Source organism: Geotrypetes seraphini, chromosome 9, assembly GCF_902459505.1.
Source record: "Geotrypetes seraphini chromosome 9, aGeoSer1.1, whole genome shotgun sequence".
Classification (NCBI taxonomy): domain Eukaryota; kingdom Metazoa; phylum Chordata; class Amphibia; order Gymnophiona; family Dermophiidae; genus Geotrypetes; species Geotrypetes seraphini.
Window position 1 is genome coordinate 177894024 of NC_047092.1, and position 18592 is coordinate 177912615.

An 18592-nucleotide genomic window follows, 5' to 3' on the forward strand; every position below is an offset into this window, starting at 1 on the left:
ATGTTCCACGTGAATCAGTAACCTGTGGTACTGAGATACTGCACGTTGGTGAATTCTGCGGTAGGTTAAGGTGTGGTAAAAAGCCTACTACTTATTAACTATCTCCCTTATTCTGCTCATTACATAGAACCCCTATTACACATTAGCAACTTCAAAAGCAGTAAACTCTGTAGCTTGGGGTTGTCCTATTTTAATTTATGACAACCCAGATGGGTGTTTAGTATATTGGGGAAATGGGAATCAGTATTAACTGAAAAGGATTTGTAGAACTATTTATCGAAATGCACTATGTGTGAAACACTTTGTCTAGACAGAAATATTGCAGCTCTGTATATCTCTTCAAATGGAAACTGAGCTGAGAGGCGTAATTGATGTTGGCAGACTGGGAGGCTCTGTAAGGAGCCTCTTTTTGTTTACAGTTCTTCCAAGCCACAAAATAATCCCTTTTATCTACGTGGACTGCCATAAGAACTAATGAATTGATTCTGGAAGAGATCAAACCGGTTATGTCACTCGAAGCCCAAATGATGAAGTTACAACTGTCTTATTTTGGTCACATCATCAGAAGAGAGAGATCACTGGAGAAGGACATCATGTTTGGGAAGATCGAAGGAACCAGGCGAAGAGGGCGACCTGCAATCAGACGGCTGGACACGTTGAAAACAACCCTGGGGACGACGCTGGAGGACCTTTCCGGATTAGCACAAAACCAATTTATTTTTTTGATCCGCAATTCATCAAGTCGAGGTGACTCGAGCACGAGTCGATGGCACCTAACAACATCTCCTTCCACATTGTGCACCACCAATGTTTCAGTCAAAAGTGCAAATATAAGGATAAGTAAAATGAAATCTCTCTTAGCATACACCCTTGTGATGTGTGACAGTGAATTCCTCAGAACACACCCAGGGTATTGTTGATTAAACTGCATCTAAATTACATATCAGAAAGCAGTTTTATTTTCTTTGTTTAATTAGCTTAATGGTGGTGGAGGTGACTCATGGTGTATCATGTTGATCCCATTTAGCAGGGCTTGCTGCTAGGACTTGTGGTTTTCAATATCTTTGTTAGCAAGATTACAGAGAGACTTAAAGGATAAAAATGTTTATTTCTTGGTGGTGTAAATATCTATAATAGAGTAGAATTGACAAAAAAAAAACTTAAAATGAAAGGGAACTTAAAATACTAGAAAAATAATCAAGGATTTGGAAATCTAGCCTCTACATTAGAAAATAAAATATCGGGCATTTTAGATGCAAAAATCTTAGGGCTGATGTTGGGAGAGGGAAAAGAGTGTGCCCCTGGAGCAATATCCCTATGTCATAGGGAACCCTAAAGCTGCATGGCATAAAAACCCATTGGATGAGTGTTGGAGACCTCCTCAAATTTCTACCTATATATCTAATACATCATCCTTTTAAAGGGGCAAAAATGAGAATATTCTAAATAAGCAAGATCCAAATGTAATAATTTCAGATAACCTGAATTTAGAATGACCTAGCAGTCAATATATTAAAACAAGATTGAAAGCTTCTAAGTCTAGCTGCTGTAAGTAGAGCTTTGTGTAGCTCTTGTGAGACCCAAAACATCCTTGTGCCAAATGAGACAAACCAGACCATCGAAGACCAGCACTCAACAGTCATCACTCCTACCCCCTCAGCCAAACTCATACCATATATTTCATCTTACAGAACAGGTGTCTTATCAACATTTTCTTGAAGGTACAAAATAAATACCTATATGTAATATATAAACCACTTTGATTGTAATCACCGAAAGATAAAAATTTGAGGTTGTCCATATAATTAAACCAGTGTGGCAATGTAAAAATAATAATAATAAAAAGGGCAGATATGGTGACAAAGTGGATTTGGAAGAAATGCTTGCTTAGGGACCTGCAGCTGAAAGAGTGGTTTCTAGAGCATTGGCAAGGTTAGGTAAAAGGCAAAGAGAGGTGAAGCCATTTTTGATTATATCAATGCTCTATCTTGTACCAAAGTGATTCTTCAGCAATGGAATTATGGATCACTATAGTTATTCTTTCCATTTTTAGATCCCTTCTGGGGCTTTCATTTTAAGAAATATGAGATGGCTTTCAATTTCCTAAAGCAGTACATTCAACAAAGGAGTTTTCTTATGCAGGCATGCTAGATCTACACTGAGCATGGTGTCCTCATTATTCCCTAGTGGACATTAATCTCTTATATCCTGGGACTGTCGGCCAAGTCTCTTCCCTGAAGAAGCCCTTTCTGGAAACGTCAATCGCTCCTCCTAAACTTACTTGCTCCACTTCATCACTGACGCTGAAACCGTGGATTGAAGACAAAGTTTTATTTTATTTTTCTTTCCAGCTTATGATTTATCTTTAATCTTATCTATTGTTTTGCCTTTTGTCTTTGTTTTGTTCTATTTCTATCATTTAAATTTCTCCAGAATTCTACTGTTCAACGGCTCCCCCTTCTGCTTCTATTCCTTTCTCTCCTCTCTTCTACCTTCCAAAGTATTTAGATCAATGCTGTCTTGTTAAAATGTTTATTTTATTTTTATTTTTCCTCTAACTCTACTTTTCACTTCTCTATTACCCTCCAGGTACTTTAGTTAGATTGTGAGCCTTCGGGACAGTAAGGGAATTTTTCAAGTACCTTTCTTATTTCTAATCTTAATGTATATTTTCTGTAAACCGCTTAAAACCTAACGGATGTAGCGGTATATAAGAAATAAATTACATTACATTACATTATATTATATTACCATTGGCAGCTGAGTCTAGTGATACGATAGAATTGCAGTGGATGTTTAGTACCTTATCACCTTTTCTTCTGCTTGTAGAAAACAGTTTATCCTGATCCTACCCGTAACATAATTGTTTTGCTGTCTGTTGTGTTTCTGACACCAGGGAAAATATTGCTACTTCTGCTTGACATTGATTCTAGCGGTCTTGCAGAAATTTCATATCTAGTGCCGAAACAAGGGAGTGGGGTGTTTTTAAAAAATTCTTATTATTAATGATGTCACAATCATTAAAATAATAGATAAAAATGAGATGCACAAAGCTGGGAAAATCTTATGTGGAGGAGCAGTGGAGAGGAAAAAGTCAAACAAAAAAGGGGTGGGGGGACATAAAAAAAGAAGAAATTAAGAGTTATGAAAACGTTTCCCCTCATTCCTAAATTGTTTTCACTTTTGCACATTGTATTTTAATAAGATTTTGGTTAATTTTGGGACATGTAGGAATATGGATAGTGTGTGTCACTGTCAGAGCAAAAAAAGTAGCTTATTAAAAATAAAGAGCTAGCTTGAAATTACTAGAATTTTTAAGGCAAAGACTGGAGAACACTTTTCATCTACATTTGATTGTATCTTCGGAGATCTTCTGAAGAAAAATATTCATATTTTGCAGGAATCAGCAGTCAAATGCATTTTTAGACTTGGGGCTCCTTTTACTAAGCTGCGCTAGTGGTTTTAGCGCGTGCTAGACGCTAACGCCAGTATTCAGCTGACGTAATTTTTTGGCACTTCGCGCGGGGTTGGTGCGTGCACGAAAAACGCTAGCGCACCTTGGTAAAAGGAGCCCTTGGTCTCCTGTATAATTTGGAAAACTAATCTTTTCACAAACTTCCGTCTGTATGAGAGGAAGGTACATTTTTATGTTGCTACAATTTACTAGGGAAATGAAATCACCTTTTTGTATGTAGTTAACGTCCCCCTCCCCACCCCCCAAGTTAGCAAGCTGTATTAGGGCTTTTTCAGGTTATATTCCCCTTAAAGTGACTTAAAGGGCCCTAACATACCACAGCAATATTTAAGTCTTATACCACAGCAATATTTAGGTCACCATGAATTGTGATGCAAAACATGCAAATGCATGTAAAGCAGCGCACTACTATGTAAATTCCCAAACATGTGCACCGGGTGTGTGCTGCAAGTTGCATTGGTGCAGAAAATCAAGATAAAACAATTGACTATGCTTGGAGCATTGGGCCTTAACCCTTTCAGGACCATAAGGATCGTAGGCCAATTTTTGTGGTTTTGATGACATTTTTATGGTAAAAAGGGCTTGCAGATGCCAAAAAATTGATTTTTTTTGTGAAATATCATTATTTTTTTTTGTAAAAAATCAAACTTCTGGCTTATGGACAGTGTGGCAAGTGAATCTTCTCGTCAATCTGGCAACGACGCTAATGAATGAATGTCGGAACCAGTTTGTTTACATAAAGGCAGTATCCTATGGAATCCGTACATATCAAATTTAGAACTGTAGACTATCCCAATCAAAACTTATAGGATTTTAAAGTTATGGGACAAATATGTCCCTTGGTCCTGAAAGGGTTAAGGCAGCGTTGTCCAGGCACCTCCCACCCTCTGAAAGGTCCTATCGAGAGATTTCTTGATGGTCCAGTAGCAGTTGGGCAGGGGCAATCCCCAGGAACCCTTAGCAATTAGCCTTGCAGCACTACAGGTTATTCGCCTGCCCAATCACCACTAAACCAGAGAATCTCCTGGTAGGCCGCCTTAAAAGTGGCCGCCAGTCGCATGTCGATCACTCGACAGCACCAGTTACAGAATCGCGCCTGATGCAGCCAAGATAAGGGGGCTGAAATGTAGGCTTGGAAAACCCTGGCCTACATTTCAACCCCCTATCTATGCCACTGCAGAATCCTAATGCCAGCCCACAGCAACCATAAGCTGATCGCGGCAGAGTAAGTTATCCCCAATCAGCTGAGCCGGCAGGGTGTTTTGCTGTTTCTGACGGCGTTTTTCAATTAATTTAGGCATCGAAAGAGCGCCTACCGACACCTAAGTTTAGGTGCTGGAATTTCCCTGCCAGTGCTGAACTTTATATTAAACCTATTAAAGTTCTATTTTCTGTTTACTAAGTTGATATGTCTTTGCCTCCTCCAGGGTTTTGACCCACCACATCCTAGTGAAACCCGAACAATACATGTAGCAAATCGGTTTCCACGACATGGGCATTACACACCCCAGAAATTTGCAGACAACAGAATCATATCATCCAAGGTATGGGTTGTTATTTTATTTAATAGTGTAACTAGTAGAGGAGCTAAACACAGCAAGGAAAACTTATAAATAAGAATAAAATTGATATAAAAATGTGAATTCACAGTTTATAAATTAAAACCCCAACACTGTATGGCTGCATCTACAACAAAGCAATCGCATAAAACTATGTTATTTAATTAATGTGTATATAGCTTGTAAAGTACCCATGGCTATTTTGTCACTCTTCGTAGTTCCCTACGCCAGTTGTTCTGTTTGGCAAGCAGGGATTGTCTCCTCTTGGTTAATGTAATGTACATAGAAATGATAAGTAGTGGTTTAAATTATAATGAATATGTTTTTACTATGTACCTACAGAATGTGCTGTTCAATTAACTTAAGCCTATAAATTGTTAACAAAACTGTAAACAAACATATGCATTATCACTTATACAATATAATCAATTTTTCATATATGTATCAATGCGTGTTTGTGTTTACAGCTTTGTTCATTTGTAAGCTTCAGTTCATTGCACATTTTGTAGGGGTGTATTTATGTAATTAAAATCTGTTTTAAATTATGATGAATAATATTTTAGCAGCACATAATTTTTGCTTTGTTGTACATGCAGCCATATGGCGAAACGTGGCCATGTTGGGTTCTTAATTTATATGTTGAGAATTCAAAAATGTTATGCAGTTTTTCTTTTGTGTGTACTTTTTCCTCCCTGGGTTTAATTATTGTACGTTGATAATTTATGAAATTAATTTTTGACTCTTTAATTCATTAATAAATGATATATTGATATCTCAAAACTCAGAAAGCTAATATATTTATACATATTCATTATGGATATCTTGAAACCTGACTGGCTGAGGGTCCCCCTGGATAGGTTTAAGAACCACTGAAATAGATGGCAAGGACAGATTCAGCTTTTGATGAACCTGTGGAGTGAAAGGAGGGAAGGCAATAACTGGTATTGAAGTGGTGGCTCACACTCGCTGTGCTGAGGAAACACTTCTCGAAGCCTAGAGCTGTCACGAATCCCAAGACTCCAATTGGGAAGGACTTGGGGTAGCAGTCCGCATGTGTTTTAACAACTTTTTAACACCTCGGAATGCCTCCAAAATACCTGGTTTTGAGTTCAGCACTAATCACTTATTTTCAGCGGTGCTGACTGGTTAAGTACTGCTGAAAATGAACAGTTGGCACCAGATAGGCAAACGGAAACTGTTTCTGGATGATTAAATTGCTCTGAATATCAACACTGTGGTGATAAATAAATCTTAGAAGCCACTGATTAAAGAGGTCATTGTTTCTTTCCCTGTGTTACTGTTTTGTACTCCATAACCCATAAAAGATGCAGTTATCTGAGCTCATGCAGCCTTGCAAAACTGTAGTTGTCAATCTTATATCCTCCATATCGCTGGGAAAGTAAGCTTCCTTCTGATGAAATGGATCAACAGATGTCTTATGTTGTGCTGTTTGCCCCCGAAAAGCATCCGATCTCTGGAGTCCATTGACTACTTTTGTTGCATTACTGTAAGGGTCATGTTTCTTTCTTTTTCATTAGATTTCTTTACACATCCAGGGAGGGAAATGTACTTTGAGGAGTTAAATTATTTAATTATAATATTGAAATCACATCATACGTATTATTGTATTAAAAATTAGTTGTATATGTATTAATAATTAAGATGAGGGTGGGAGTAAATGACTGTTTAATGTAATAATTGTAGTTATTAGTGCGTTCTATGCAGTATTTATGATTTACCAATTGTATTGCACTATCAAAGTTTGAAAATCAATAAAGATTTAAACAAAAAAATCTTAATTTACTAATTTTTTTTAAAATAGAAAAAAATCCTGCTACTGGTTTTCAAAGTACTGTAATCAAATGGAACCACCTTACCTTATGTGACTGCTTATAACCTGCAATCCACTAAGAACTCTCAGATCCACTGAATGTAACCGCTTTGTCATCCCAACCTATCGAGAAATTATCAAATATTCAGGGAGACATTCCCTACTCTGGTTTCCCTTTTGAAAATTCAAGTCCAGTTGGCGCTGTGGCTGCTTCAGTACCTGCAGTAGAGAATGACACGGGGACACATTTTTTCCCATCCCCACGGGAACTCATTTTCCTGTCCCATCCCCATGAGTTCTTTTCATGTCCCTCCCCCTTCCTGCAAGCTCCACCCTCAACTGCACAAGCCTCAGACCGCAACTTGTGCAGTTAAAGCAGAGTTTACAGGAATGTGGCAGGGACAGCGACAAAACTAACGGGAACGGGATGGGGAAAAATTTGTCCCCATGTCATTCTCTAACCTGAAGATTAAGTGCGGGTTCAAAGTCTTTGTTGGAAATCATTTACAGAGATGGTAAAATGAAACCTTAGGGTTTTATTATTAGTGATGTGAAATCTTTTGAGATTGCTCTCCAGTAATTTAATGCAATGTTGTACATACTATGTAACATTTGTTACAATATGGTTTTTTTTTTCTTTTTTATTCTAGTATACAGTATGGAATTTTGTTCCTAAAAATCTATTTGAACAGTTCAGAAGAATAGCCAATTTCTACTTTCTTATTATATTTCTTGTTCAGGTAAGTTATATTGTAACTAATCAATAAGTCTACTACTCAGGGTCCAACTATCCATAGATTTACTTGTTTTGACAGCATCTAAGCTAGGTGGAGTTATTATTTTGGATGTAGGATTTGCATTTTAAATTTGATTCCTCGCCTTTTTTCAAGTCCGAGCTTTGGGCGAGTTACACATTCAGGTACAGTGGATAGCTGCCTTTCCAAGAGGGCTTACATTCAAGGGTGATGTGGGTTGGTAAAGTCACAAGTAACATCACTGGGAAAATCAGAGTTTGAACCTTTTGTTCTCCTTCTTCACTGTCTGCTGTTCTAATCACTAGACTGCCTTGTGCGCTGTTGCCATACTGTGAAAGGAACATTTGATTTCTAAGAACATAATGTAATAGAGTAACAGAGAAGATTTTAAATGAGGTAAAAACTGGTCAGTTTGTATAAATAGCTTTGAAATCCTCATATTTAGAGGGAACAATGATAACATTTTTATAGTTGGGCAGCTCTTTAAAATTAAAAGGACGTTAAAACAGTTGAATTTCTGAGATATCTATAAGCAGACTTTGGACCTTATCCTGTTGCTGGCTTTTCAAGTGAAAGGGAACAAGATCATTTACTGATTATTCTGGAAAACTTGTTTTTAGTAGGAATGAAATGCTTTTCCAAGACACACATTTTATTTTTGCTACGTCATGAGGTTTTGTTTGCTGGACCTTGTTAAGTTTATATCCCAAGTGAGCAGCGGCGGCGAAAAGGGCAAACAAAATGCTAGGAATGATTAAGAAGGGGATCATGAACAGATCGTAGAAGGTTATCATTCTGCTGTACCGGGCCATGGTACGCCCCCACCTGGAATACTGTGTCCAGCATTGGTCGCCGTACATGAAGAAGGACACGGTATTACTCGAAAGGGTCCAGAGAAGAGTGACAAAATGGGTAAGGGGCTGGAGGAGTTGCTGTACAGTGAGAGATTGGAGAAACTGGGCCTCTTCTCCCTTGAAAAGAGGAGACTGAGAGGGGACATGATCGAAACATTCAAGATAATGAAGGGAATAGACTTAGTAGATAAAGACTGGTTGTTCACCCTCTCCAAGGTAGAGAGAACGAGAGGGCACTCTCTAAAATTAAAAGGGGATAGATTCTGTACAAACATAAGGAAGTTCTTCTTCACCCAGAGAGTAGTGGAAAACTGGAACGCTCGTCCGGAGGCTGTTATAGGGGGAAACACCCTCCAGGGATTCAAGACAAAGTTAGACAAGTTCCTTCCACCCCCCACCCCCCTTTTCTTTTCTTTTCTCTCCTCCTCCCCTTTTTTATGATCTTTCTGCCTGTTTTATTTGGTTGTAGCACAACCTAAGAGAAATTATTTTCTTATTTCTATTTGACTCTACTATGTAGTAATGGAAATTTCGCTACTGGAATTGTTATTAAGATATAATGTTGATATTGATTTGTTTTTTTCTTTCTGTATTTTGACAAAATTTTTCCATAAAATTTCATGGAAACAAAAAAACAAAAACCCTTGCCAATTTTTCAGGTGCCTAAGGGGTCCTTTCATCAAGCTGCGGTAGGGGGGTTTAACACGCATAATACCGCGCGTTAAACCGCCTGCCGCGCTAGCCACTAACGCCTGCATTGAGCAGGCGTGAGTTTTTTAGCCGGCGTGATGAAATGTCCGATGCACTAACCCCGCTAGCGCGGCTTGATAAAAGGAGCCCTAAGTTTTTACATAACCCACGTTCTCCAAATAGCTGGACCTGGTTGTGAGGTTATGTAGGAATACTGCTCTCCTCGTCTGACTACTGACCAACGGATGAATTTTTAAGCTAAGTGCTGAGGTTTTGTTAGGAGTTGGCTGGGACTTCCTGCTCTATATATGAACGTGTGTGATTTATGTATTTTAAATATCTCTGTTTAGTTTGAACGCTCTCTCACACTGAGGACACCCTACTTCTAAACTAAACTAAGCCTTAGGTTTATATACCGCATCTTCTCCACTGAAGTGGAGCTCGACACGGTTTACAGAGTTTAAAAAATATGGGAACAGAGAAGAGAAAGAGTTTACAAAGCATAAAAAGAGGGGATGTAATCAGGAGAAGAGATTATTATATGCTAGAGAAAAGCCAGGTTTTCAGTTGTTTTCGGAATAGTTGGAGGGAGTCCAGGTTCCGCAGCGGGACAGTGAGGTCGTTCCAGAGGCCGGTGATTTTGGAGAGGAGGGATCTACCCAGTTTACCTGCGTAGAGGATGCCGTGTAGAGAGGGGAAGGATAGTTTATGTCTGTGGGCAGATCTGGTGGTAGTTGGTGTCGGGGCGAGGAAGGATAGAGAGATTAGGGGCGGAAGGATGCTGTGAATGATCTTGAAAGCCAGGCAGGAGCATTTGAAATGAATTAATTCAAAAATTAATTTAAGTTATTTTTTAAACAATTGTTTGCTGGCAAGTGGTTATGTATGCAGCTTTGCCCTTCCCCTTTTAAGAACCTATTGACTACTACTGCTCTTTTTGTATCTTTTAAGTTTTTACATAGGCACTAGTAGCCGCAATTCTGTAAACAGCATCTAAGCGTGATAGACATGTGGCCGGCGCCATTTATAGAATCAGCCCCTCTGTGTTGAAACACAGACCGTGTTGGGTCCCTCTCTGTTTGTATTGCACCCTCTTTCGGAATTGCTCTCATTGGTTATTGAATAAATTTTTGGTGATCCAGATCATTCCATCGTGATTTTGATTTGCTTTCTACACGTTTTACTGGAACCTGTTGGCACAAAAATGCAATATTTGCACAGTAGTGGCTGATTTTTTTTACTAGGGAGTATTTAGTAGAGCTGTACCAAATACTCAATTCAATTCAGCCCCTAATAATACCCCAAATACATTATTCATATTCGGCCAAATAATGGGTTTAAATTCAAATATGAATAGTTCGGGTATCTACTGTTCTAAATCCTACTGAAATAAATACTTGATCTCTGCTTTCAGGTTGCTTCTTATATTATTTGTTTTGTTAAAGCTCAATATCCATTATTTGTATTTGACTGAATAATAATTTTCTTTATTCATATTTGGCTGTACAGTAAAGTGTGCTATTCAGTACAGCTCTAGTATTTTAGCATCTTTCATGCAGATGTAACAGGAGGCAAAAGATAATTTTATTTGCATTTATCTGGGTCACATCTATTTTCCTGAGTTTAGATTACTACATTGTTTTTTGGGATCATGTGACCAAGAAAAGCAAATTGTGCTAATGTTTTATATATTTCTTTCAGCTTATGATAGATACCCCTACAAGTCCTGTGACCAGTGGACTTCCATTGTTCTTTGTAATAACAGTAACTGCCATAAAACAGGTACGAAATGCGTAAAGCGCATTTACTTTGCAAATGCAAACAGTTTTCAGCACTCCACACTGTATTCTCCAGCGATGATAATGTTTAGGATTTACTGGGACACAACAAGAAAGTTGAAAAATTGTTAAATTTTTGCCAAAAACAGCAGTTTATTAAATGTGAACAGATTGGGGGGGGGGGGATGGTTTCAAGCACCTATGCAGTCATTACATTCTATGTAACTGACTAAAAGTAACATCCAGTATCTCATGATGCAGGGATATAGCCTTTTGAATGAGGGATTGGAAACAATAGCAGCAGAATGGAAGACGCGATAATCCCAGAAACAAAATAGCGCCTGAGGTTGTTGAGGTCTAGGATCTGCAAGCAGTTCTGGTAGGCTTCAGAGGCTGGTGTCATGATTGTTGCAGTTGTCCAGATCTTGGTGCATTCAAGTTCGAACTTGGCAAGACCTGAACAGCCACAACAATTGTGATTTGAACAAACTGACATCTTTTTTGTGAAATGAAACGTGGGTGCTGAGCATTTCTACTGGATAATTTGTATGATGATGACATTTATACATGTGTGTCTTATGGCTGTTGGTAATGCTTAATCTGAATGTGGTATTGTAGCCCACCTTGTTAAAGGGATATAACAAAATAAACCATAATTCTATTCCTACATATTTCTTAATCCACATTGTCAGAGGAAAAACCACATTTGAGTCACTTTGTGTTGAACTGCTATGCTTAATGGATTGAAATTTGCAAGGCCATCTGGTCCAAGGGGGGGTGGCGTGGTAGTTATTAACTCCGAATCAAGGTTTTAACCTGATATTCTGCTGTGTTTTGTGTGCTAAAACTTGATTATTGCAAGCTATAAGTTATCCAGGTTTGAAATTAAGATGACGTTTGCCCTTGGAACATGAAAGCCGTCTTTCAACCAAATTAGTGCTCTCCCCAATAGCTGAATGACACAGAAGATTAAGAAAAGTGGATGATATTCTTATATTTATGCTGTTTATAAATGGGGAGATTAATTTTCAAAGTAAATCATTGCAGATAAAAAGTATTTTCTCTGAGGACAAACAAAAGTGATTCTCACAGATGGGTGACGTCATCTGATCGAGCCCCATTTTGAACACTGCCCAGCATTCTCACCACGCATGCACGAGTATCTTCACTGCCGAGCATGATCACGCAGGACCATAAGTTGTCATCTTTCTGTGGAACAGAGAGATCACATTTAGTGAGCTCTCTGTTGAAAATTGCTAACCATCAGTGCAGCCAAAAGAATGCAGTGTAGCTACATTGAGAGGATTCTACATATGTAACATAAAACATAACATAAAAATCGACTTCTAGACTGCATAACCTTGCAGATCTATGCGGTTTACAAAAGATTACATCTACTTACAACCGAGCTTTCATCATGGAATTTAATTACCCAAAAATCTAGAGAATAAGTAAGTTTTCAAACGTTTTCTAAATTCCAGTAAAAAATAAAATCTCCTCTTGCAGAAAACGGGAAAATTCTGTGGCTGTTTTGTACGGTGTCAGGTCAAAAGCGCGCCGGGACAAAGGCGCGCCCAGACAATTGAGCGCAGTGCGGAGGCGCGCGCCGCTCAAAATTACTGTTTTTAGGGCTCCCCCACTTTACTTAATAGACATCGCGCCGCGTTGTGGGGGGTTTGGGGGGTTGTGACCCCCCCACATTTTACTAAAAACTTCACTTTTTCCCTGTTTTTAGGGAAAAAGTTAAGTTTACAGTAAAATGTGGAGGGTTACAACCTCCCCAAACCCCCCATAACACCGGCGCGATGTCTATTAAGTAAAGTGGGGGGGTTCCCCCCCAAAAAAACCATCGGAGCCCCTAAAAACAGTAATTTTGAGCGGCGTGCCTCCGCGCTGCGCTCAATTGTCCGGGCGCGCCTTTGTCTTTTGCGCCGTTGTCTATGAACCGTTTTGTACCCCATGGCGATTTTCAAAGGGAAAGTCCATACTTTCCTACCCTCTGAAAATTGCGGTTTGAAAATTGCCCCTGATGAAAGGGTATGTTTAAGTAAAGATTACCTGAACTACACTTATGAAGAAACTCTTCTCTTTCTGTGTTTGTGTCTCAAGGGTTATGAGGACTGGCTAAGGCACAAAGCAGACAATGAAGTAAATGGAGCACCAGTATATGTTGTTCGAAGTGGTGGCCTTGTGAAAACCAGATCCAAAAATATTAGGGTGGGTATCGAACACTGTTGCTTTAGAGATGACTTTGATTTTCAGAATTCAGAAGCACACTAACCGATTTAGCACACGCTAAATGCTAAGGTATCCATTATATTCTATGGGCGCCGTAGCGTTTAGCGCAGGGCTGCCCAAGTCCGGTCCTCGAGATCTACTGGCAGGCCAGGTTTTCTGGATATCCACAATGAATATGCATGAGAGAGATTTGCTTGCACTGCCTTCTTGGTATGCAAATCTCTCTCATGCATGTTCATTGTGGATATCCAGAAAACCTGGCCTGCCAGTAGATCTCGAGGACTGGACTTGGGCAGCCTTGGTTTAGCGCATGCTAAATCGGTTAGCGCACCTTAATAAAAGGACCCCTCAGTAAAGTCTCTCTTATTTTAAGTGTGTTTCAATTTTTGTTTTGGCAGTAGAATTTTGCTCCATTTGCATCAGTGGTTGATTAACATTTGTTAAAAGAATCCCAAATTTCTCTGCTGAATTATGGAAAAAAATAGGTTCACAGTCATTCGCGCACGGGACAAAGCCGTGCCGACATTTGAGCTCAGACAGTTGGGCGAAAGACTGTAGCATGCTGCCGGAAAAGTTAATTTGAAAGAGCTCCGACGGGGGGTGTGAGGGGGAACCCCCTCCCAGTTTACTTAATAGTGTTCACGCTGCCGTTGGGGGGGGGGGTTTGGGGGTTGGAACCACCATTATAGAGGAAACTTAACTTTTTCCCCCCCACACACCCCCGTGGGAGCTCTTTAAAATGAACTTTTACAGCGGCATGCTGGAGTCTTGCGCACAATTGTCTGGGCCGAAATGTCAGCGCGGCTTTGTCCAGTGCGCTTTTGTCCCATCACCAAACAATATGTACACTTGCATTGGACACATGGTAAACCCCCCCCTCAAAGGAGTTAAATGAGTACAAGTTTGAAACCCCTTTTATGTCCAATAATTCAGATTACATCAAGACTCGGGGGGGGGGGGATTGTTCATTTTGCCCATTGATAATACATGTCCAGGGTGGGAGGAAGGTGGGAAGATATATTTTTAATTTGAGTGCAAATTGTTGGATATGTAGTGGGGGGGGGCGTGATATGTATTTGTCATAGAACAGGGGTGTCAAAGTCCCTCCTCGGGAGCCGCAATCCAATCGGGTTTTCAGAATTTCCCCAATGAATATGCATGAGATCTATTTGCATGCACTGCTTTCATTGTATGCTAATAGATGTCATGCCTATTTGTTGGGGAAATCCTGAAAACCCGACTGAATTGCGGCCCTCGAGGAGGGACTTTGACACCCCTGTCATAGAATATAATTTTGATTGAATTTAAGTGATGTTAAAGTATAAAATGACTCTATAATATGTTGCACTTATTTTTGGCTTTAAAATGAATAAAGATTTATAAAAAAAAAAAAAGACTGGGGGGGTCTTTTACTAAGGTGCACTAAATGCTAATGCGTCCATTATATTCTATGGATGCGTTAGCATTTAGCGCACGCTAAATCGGCTAGCGCGCCTAGTTGTGATTGGCTCTATCATGTTTTGCTCTATCATGGATCTGCAAGCTTGCATTAATAGTATTAAAAATTTAAAGTTATACACTTCTCCCTCCGTATTTGCTGTGATAGGGGATTAACAGAACCGCAAATACAGAAAAACCGCAAATAACTTTTTCATATGTTATTCACTGTTTTCTATTAAAAACCATCGTGAATATGGTGAAACCGCAAATAACATGGTGGGAGACCTGGCCTGTTCCTGAAGGAGAGGCAAAAAACAGTGAAGAAAGTGCCGGGAACAAGCGATTTTCTCTATGCAAGCTGATGTAATTATGGGGGAGGAGCCAGCAAGCTAAAAACCGTGAATGCAGAAACCGCGAATATGGAGGGAGAAGTGTAGTTTAAGAATAGGAAGCTTATATACTCTAAAATGCTAATCAAGGATTTTGCCTCATCCCTAATATTTTCAGGTGGGTGATATTGTAAGAGTAGCCAAAGATGAAACTTTTCCTGCCGATTTGGTGCTGCTGTCTTCAGATAGAGCAGACGGCTCTTGTCATACTACCACAGCTAGCCTGGATGGGGAAACGAATCTTAAGGTTGGTAGACTCTGGTTCTCAACGTTTCCACTCAGGCTATAAATCTATACTGTCTTTGGCACTGCAGAGGTAACTTGATTAACATTTTTTGATTTTCAGAATTTTTTCAAGAGGTTTAATATTTTTCTAGGGCCTTTTGCCTCCAGTGTCATTAAATATCGTGACTGCTATTTTGAGTCAAAAATTTATTTTTTTATTAACCTTAATTTATGTCAAGGGAGTCCTCTCGAAGAATGCACTCCCCAACTAGCAGTGGTTTTAGCCCCACCATGAATGTCCCTTTCTACTTCTCAGTTTGTGCAACCTGATATTTACTGCCGTTTCACAATATTTCAGTTTTGAAAACGTAACTCTACCACTGAACACTATTAGCCAGTCAGAGGCAAAATCTGTTGCTCAGCTGAAACCAGTTCAAAAGAGGAAATGATTATCCAGCATGGGCTGGTTTGTTTCATTATAGCAGGGTGGCAGCTTTGACAGAATTCCAAAACCAATATTATCCCAGGACAAGCAGGCAGCATATTCTTGACTGATGGGTGACGGCACCGACGGAGCCCCGGTACGGACAATTTTAGAGTGATTGTACTCTAAGAACTTAGAAAGTTCTAGTTAAGCTGCACCGCACGTGCGCGAGTGCCTTCCCGCCTGACGAAGGCGCGCGGTCCCCAGTTTCTTAGTTTCCGCGGAGCTAAGAAGACGTGTGTTTCCAACGGCTGTTGGAAATTTTTTTCCATGTTACTCGCCTTCCCGCTCGCGCGTTATTTTTCTTCGAGAATTGTTCTCTTTCTTATTTTATTTCGTTTGTGTAAAAAAAAAAAAGTCAATTTTTTTCGATTTCTTTCGGTCGGCCCCGGAGGGGCCTGTTGGCACCATCGAAGCCTCGGGCTTCGATTTTGCTACGGCCGTTTTTCCCTTCATGCCCCCTTCACCGGGTTTTAAAAAGTGTCAGCGGTGTGCGCGCCCTATATCCTTATCCGACCCGCACAAGTGGTGCCTGCAGTGTCTGGGTCCGGACCATAGGGCAGAAACGTGCACCCGCTGTAGTTCTCTTCAAAAGAGAACTTTGAAAAATCGTCAAATATAGCAGCGGATCCTTTTCGGTACCGCTATGGAAATTCCACCGATATCGACTCCTGCAACTTCCTCCAAGTCGACACCGGTGGTGTCGGCACTGCAAGATCCATCGCCGGTGTCGCACCCCGTAGGTAAGCCGGCTAAGAAGCTTTCTCCTACTGTTCTCGGCCCGCCAGTCGAACATGCAGTGAGCCAAGTCCTGCAGACTGTGCGCCGGCCCCATAAGCGCTCCGCTCCCATTGAAGTTACTGCCTCTTCATCGGCATCGACTTCGCCTGAGCGTCGAGCTGCACCGCAGGTACCGTGCAAGAAAAAAGCGGTACCGGTGCCATCGGGACCGACTTTGGATGAGCGTATTGCCTCCATCCTACAGGTCCAACTTAAGGAGCAACTGCAGCAATTGCTTCCGGCTCTGCTGACTCCGAACCTTCCAGTGTCGGTACCTACTGAGCCTTCGGTGCCGATTGTCGACCAGCCTCTTTTATCGGCATCGACCTTATCGGCACCGCAGAAATCTATATCTTCCGTCTCTATGCCTGTTCTGTCGGCAGAGCGAAAGTCTCTTCGGCGTACTGCTTACTCGGCTTCTGATCCGGTACCGTTCTCTGACACCCGTACCGCTGTACAGTCACCAGGTACGGTATCGACCCGTTCAGGGAAATCGGTAAGCAAAACCAAGCATACCGAATCCTCTACTCCCCTTTCTCAGGGCCGTCTTCAATTGGTACGGGACCCTGATTTGTGGGATGACTCTGACGATCCCCTCGGTACCGAGGAAGATTATTCGTCGGATGAGGATGATCCATCGGTGCAGGATCCTGCTAGTAAGCCAGAGCACTCGTCCTTCACCAAGTTTCTCAAGGAGATGTCAGACACCCTTTCAATCCCTCTAGAGTCTAACTCTAAAAAATCCAAGGCATTTCTCGATGCTTTGGATTTTGACCAACCTCCCAAAGAATTTTTGAAGTTACCCCTCCATGACATCTTGAGGGAAACTTTTTACAAGAATTTAGAAACTCCTCTAACTATTCCAGGAGCCCCTAGGAAACTGGAATCACTTTATAAAGTGATTCCTATTCCAGGGTTTGACAAACATCAGCTTCCCCATGAGTCTCTGCTGGTGGAGTCCACCCTGAAGAAATCTACGGGAGCTAGTGTATATGCCTCTGTCCCTCCTGGCAGAGAGGGCAAGACCATGGATAAATTTGGGAAACGACTTTACCAAAATGCAATGTTGGCCAACCGTTCAGGTAATTACGCGTTTCACTTCTCTTTTTACCTGAAACATCTAATCCAACAGGTAGCCTCTTTTCAAAAGTATATTCCAGACCGCAAACTTCATGCGTTTCAACAATGCACCTCCAGCCTTTTACAACTCAGGAAGTTTATGATCTGTTCCATATATGATACTTTTAAACTGACATCCCGGGCCACTGCTATGTCTGTAGCGATGAGACGATTGGCATGGCTTCGAGTCTCAGACCTGGATGTGAACCACCAGGACCGGCTTGCCAATGCTCCCTGCCTAGGGGATGAGCTGTTTGGGGAATCCATGGATACCACCATTCAAAAGCTTTCTGCCCATGAGACACGGTGGGACACCTTGTTGAAAAATAAGAAGAAGCCTCCTCCTCCTCGTCCATTTAGACAACAACCATCGTATCAGAGGAGGTTTTCTGCTCGGCCGGTTCAGCCTCATCCTCCTCAACCTCGGAGGCAACGCCAACAGCACCAACAGGCTCGTCAGCAACAACCGCCTACCGTAAAGCCTGCCCCTCAAACTAAGCTGACACAGCCCTTTTGACTCCCTTCTCCAGGGCATTGCCAGTCTTCCGCCCTCCTGTTCTCTTCCACAACCCATAGGAGGTCGACTTCACATTTTTCACTCTCGATGGGAAGTAATCACCACCGACCAGTGGGTGCTCTCTATCATAGCCCACGGCTACTCCCTCAACTTCCAGACTCCTCCGCCGTTAGGCCTGCCAAAAGAGTCTGCTTCCAACAAGTCTCAGTCCCTCCTTCTCGCTCAAGAGGTTCAATCCCTCCTTCTTCTCAATGCCATCGAAGAAGTTCCTCAAGATCAGCGAGGCCAGGGATTTTACTCCCGGTACTTTCTAGTACCCAAAAAGACCGGAGACCTCAGACCAATATTAGATCTCAGAGATCTCAACAAATGTTTGGTCAAGGAGAAGTTCAAAATGCTCTCTCTTGCCACCCTATACCCTCTTCTCTCTCAGGGCGACTGGCTATGCTCCCTCGATC

General features: G+C 41.1%; 1 protein-coding gene across 6 annotated transcripts in view; it reads left to right on the forward strand.

The window, feature by feature from the left end:
• ATP11B (ATPase phospholipid transporting 11B (putative)) overlaps positions 1–18592 on the forward strand; it is a 136360-nt gene that overhangs the window by 21640 nt on the left and 96128 nt on the right. For all 6 annotated transcript variants that reach the window (XM_033957957.1, XM_033957955.1, XM_033957954.1 and 3 more), the window contains exons 2-6: positions 4903–5019; positions 7516–7605; positions 10866–10946; positions 13052–13159; positions 15128–15256. In XM_033957957.1, the coding sequence (XP_033813848.1) occupies positions 4903–5019; positions 7516–7605; positions 10866–10946; positions 13052–13159; positions 15128–15256 (525 nt within the window). The remainder of the gene's footprint in view (positions 1–4902; positions 5020–7515; positions 7606–10865; positions 10947–13051; positions 13160–15127; positions 15257–18592) is intronic.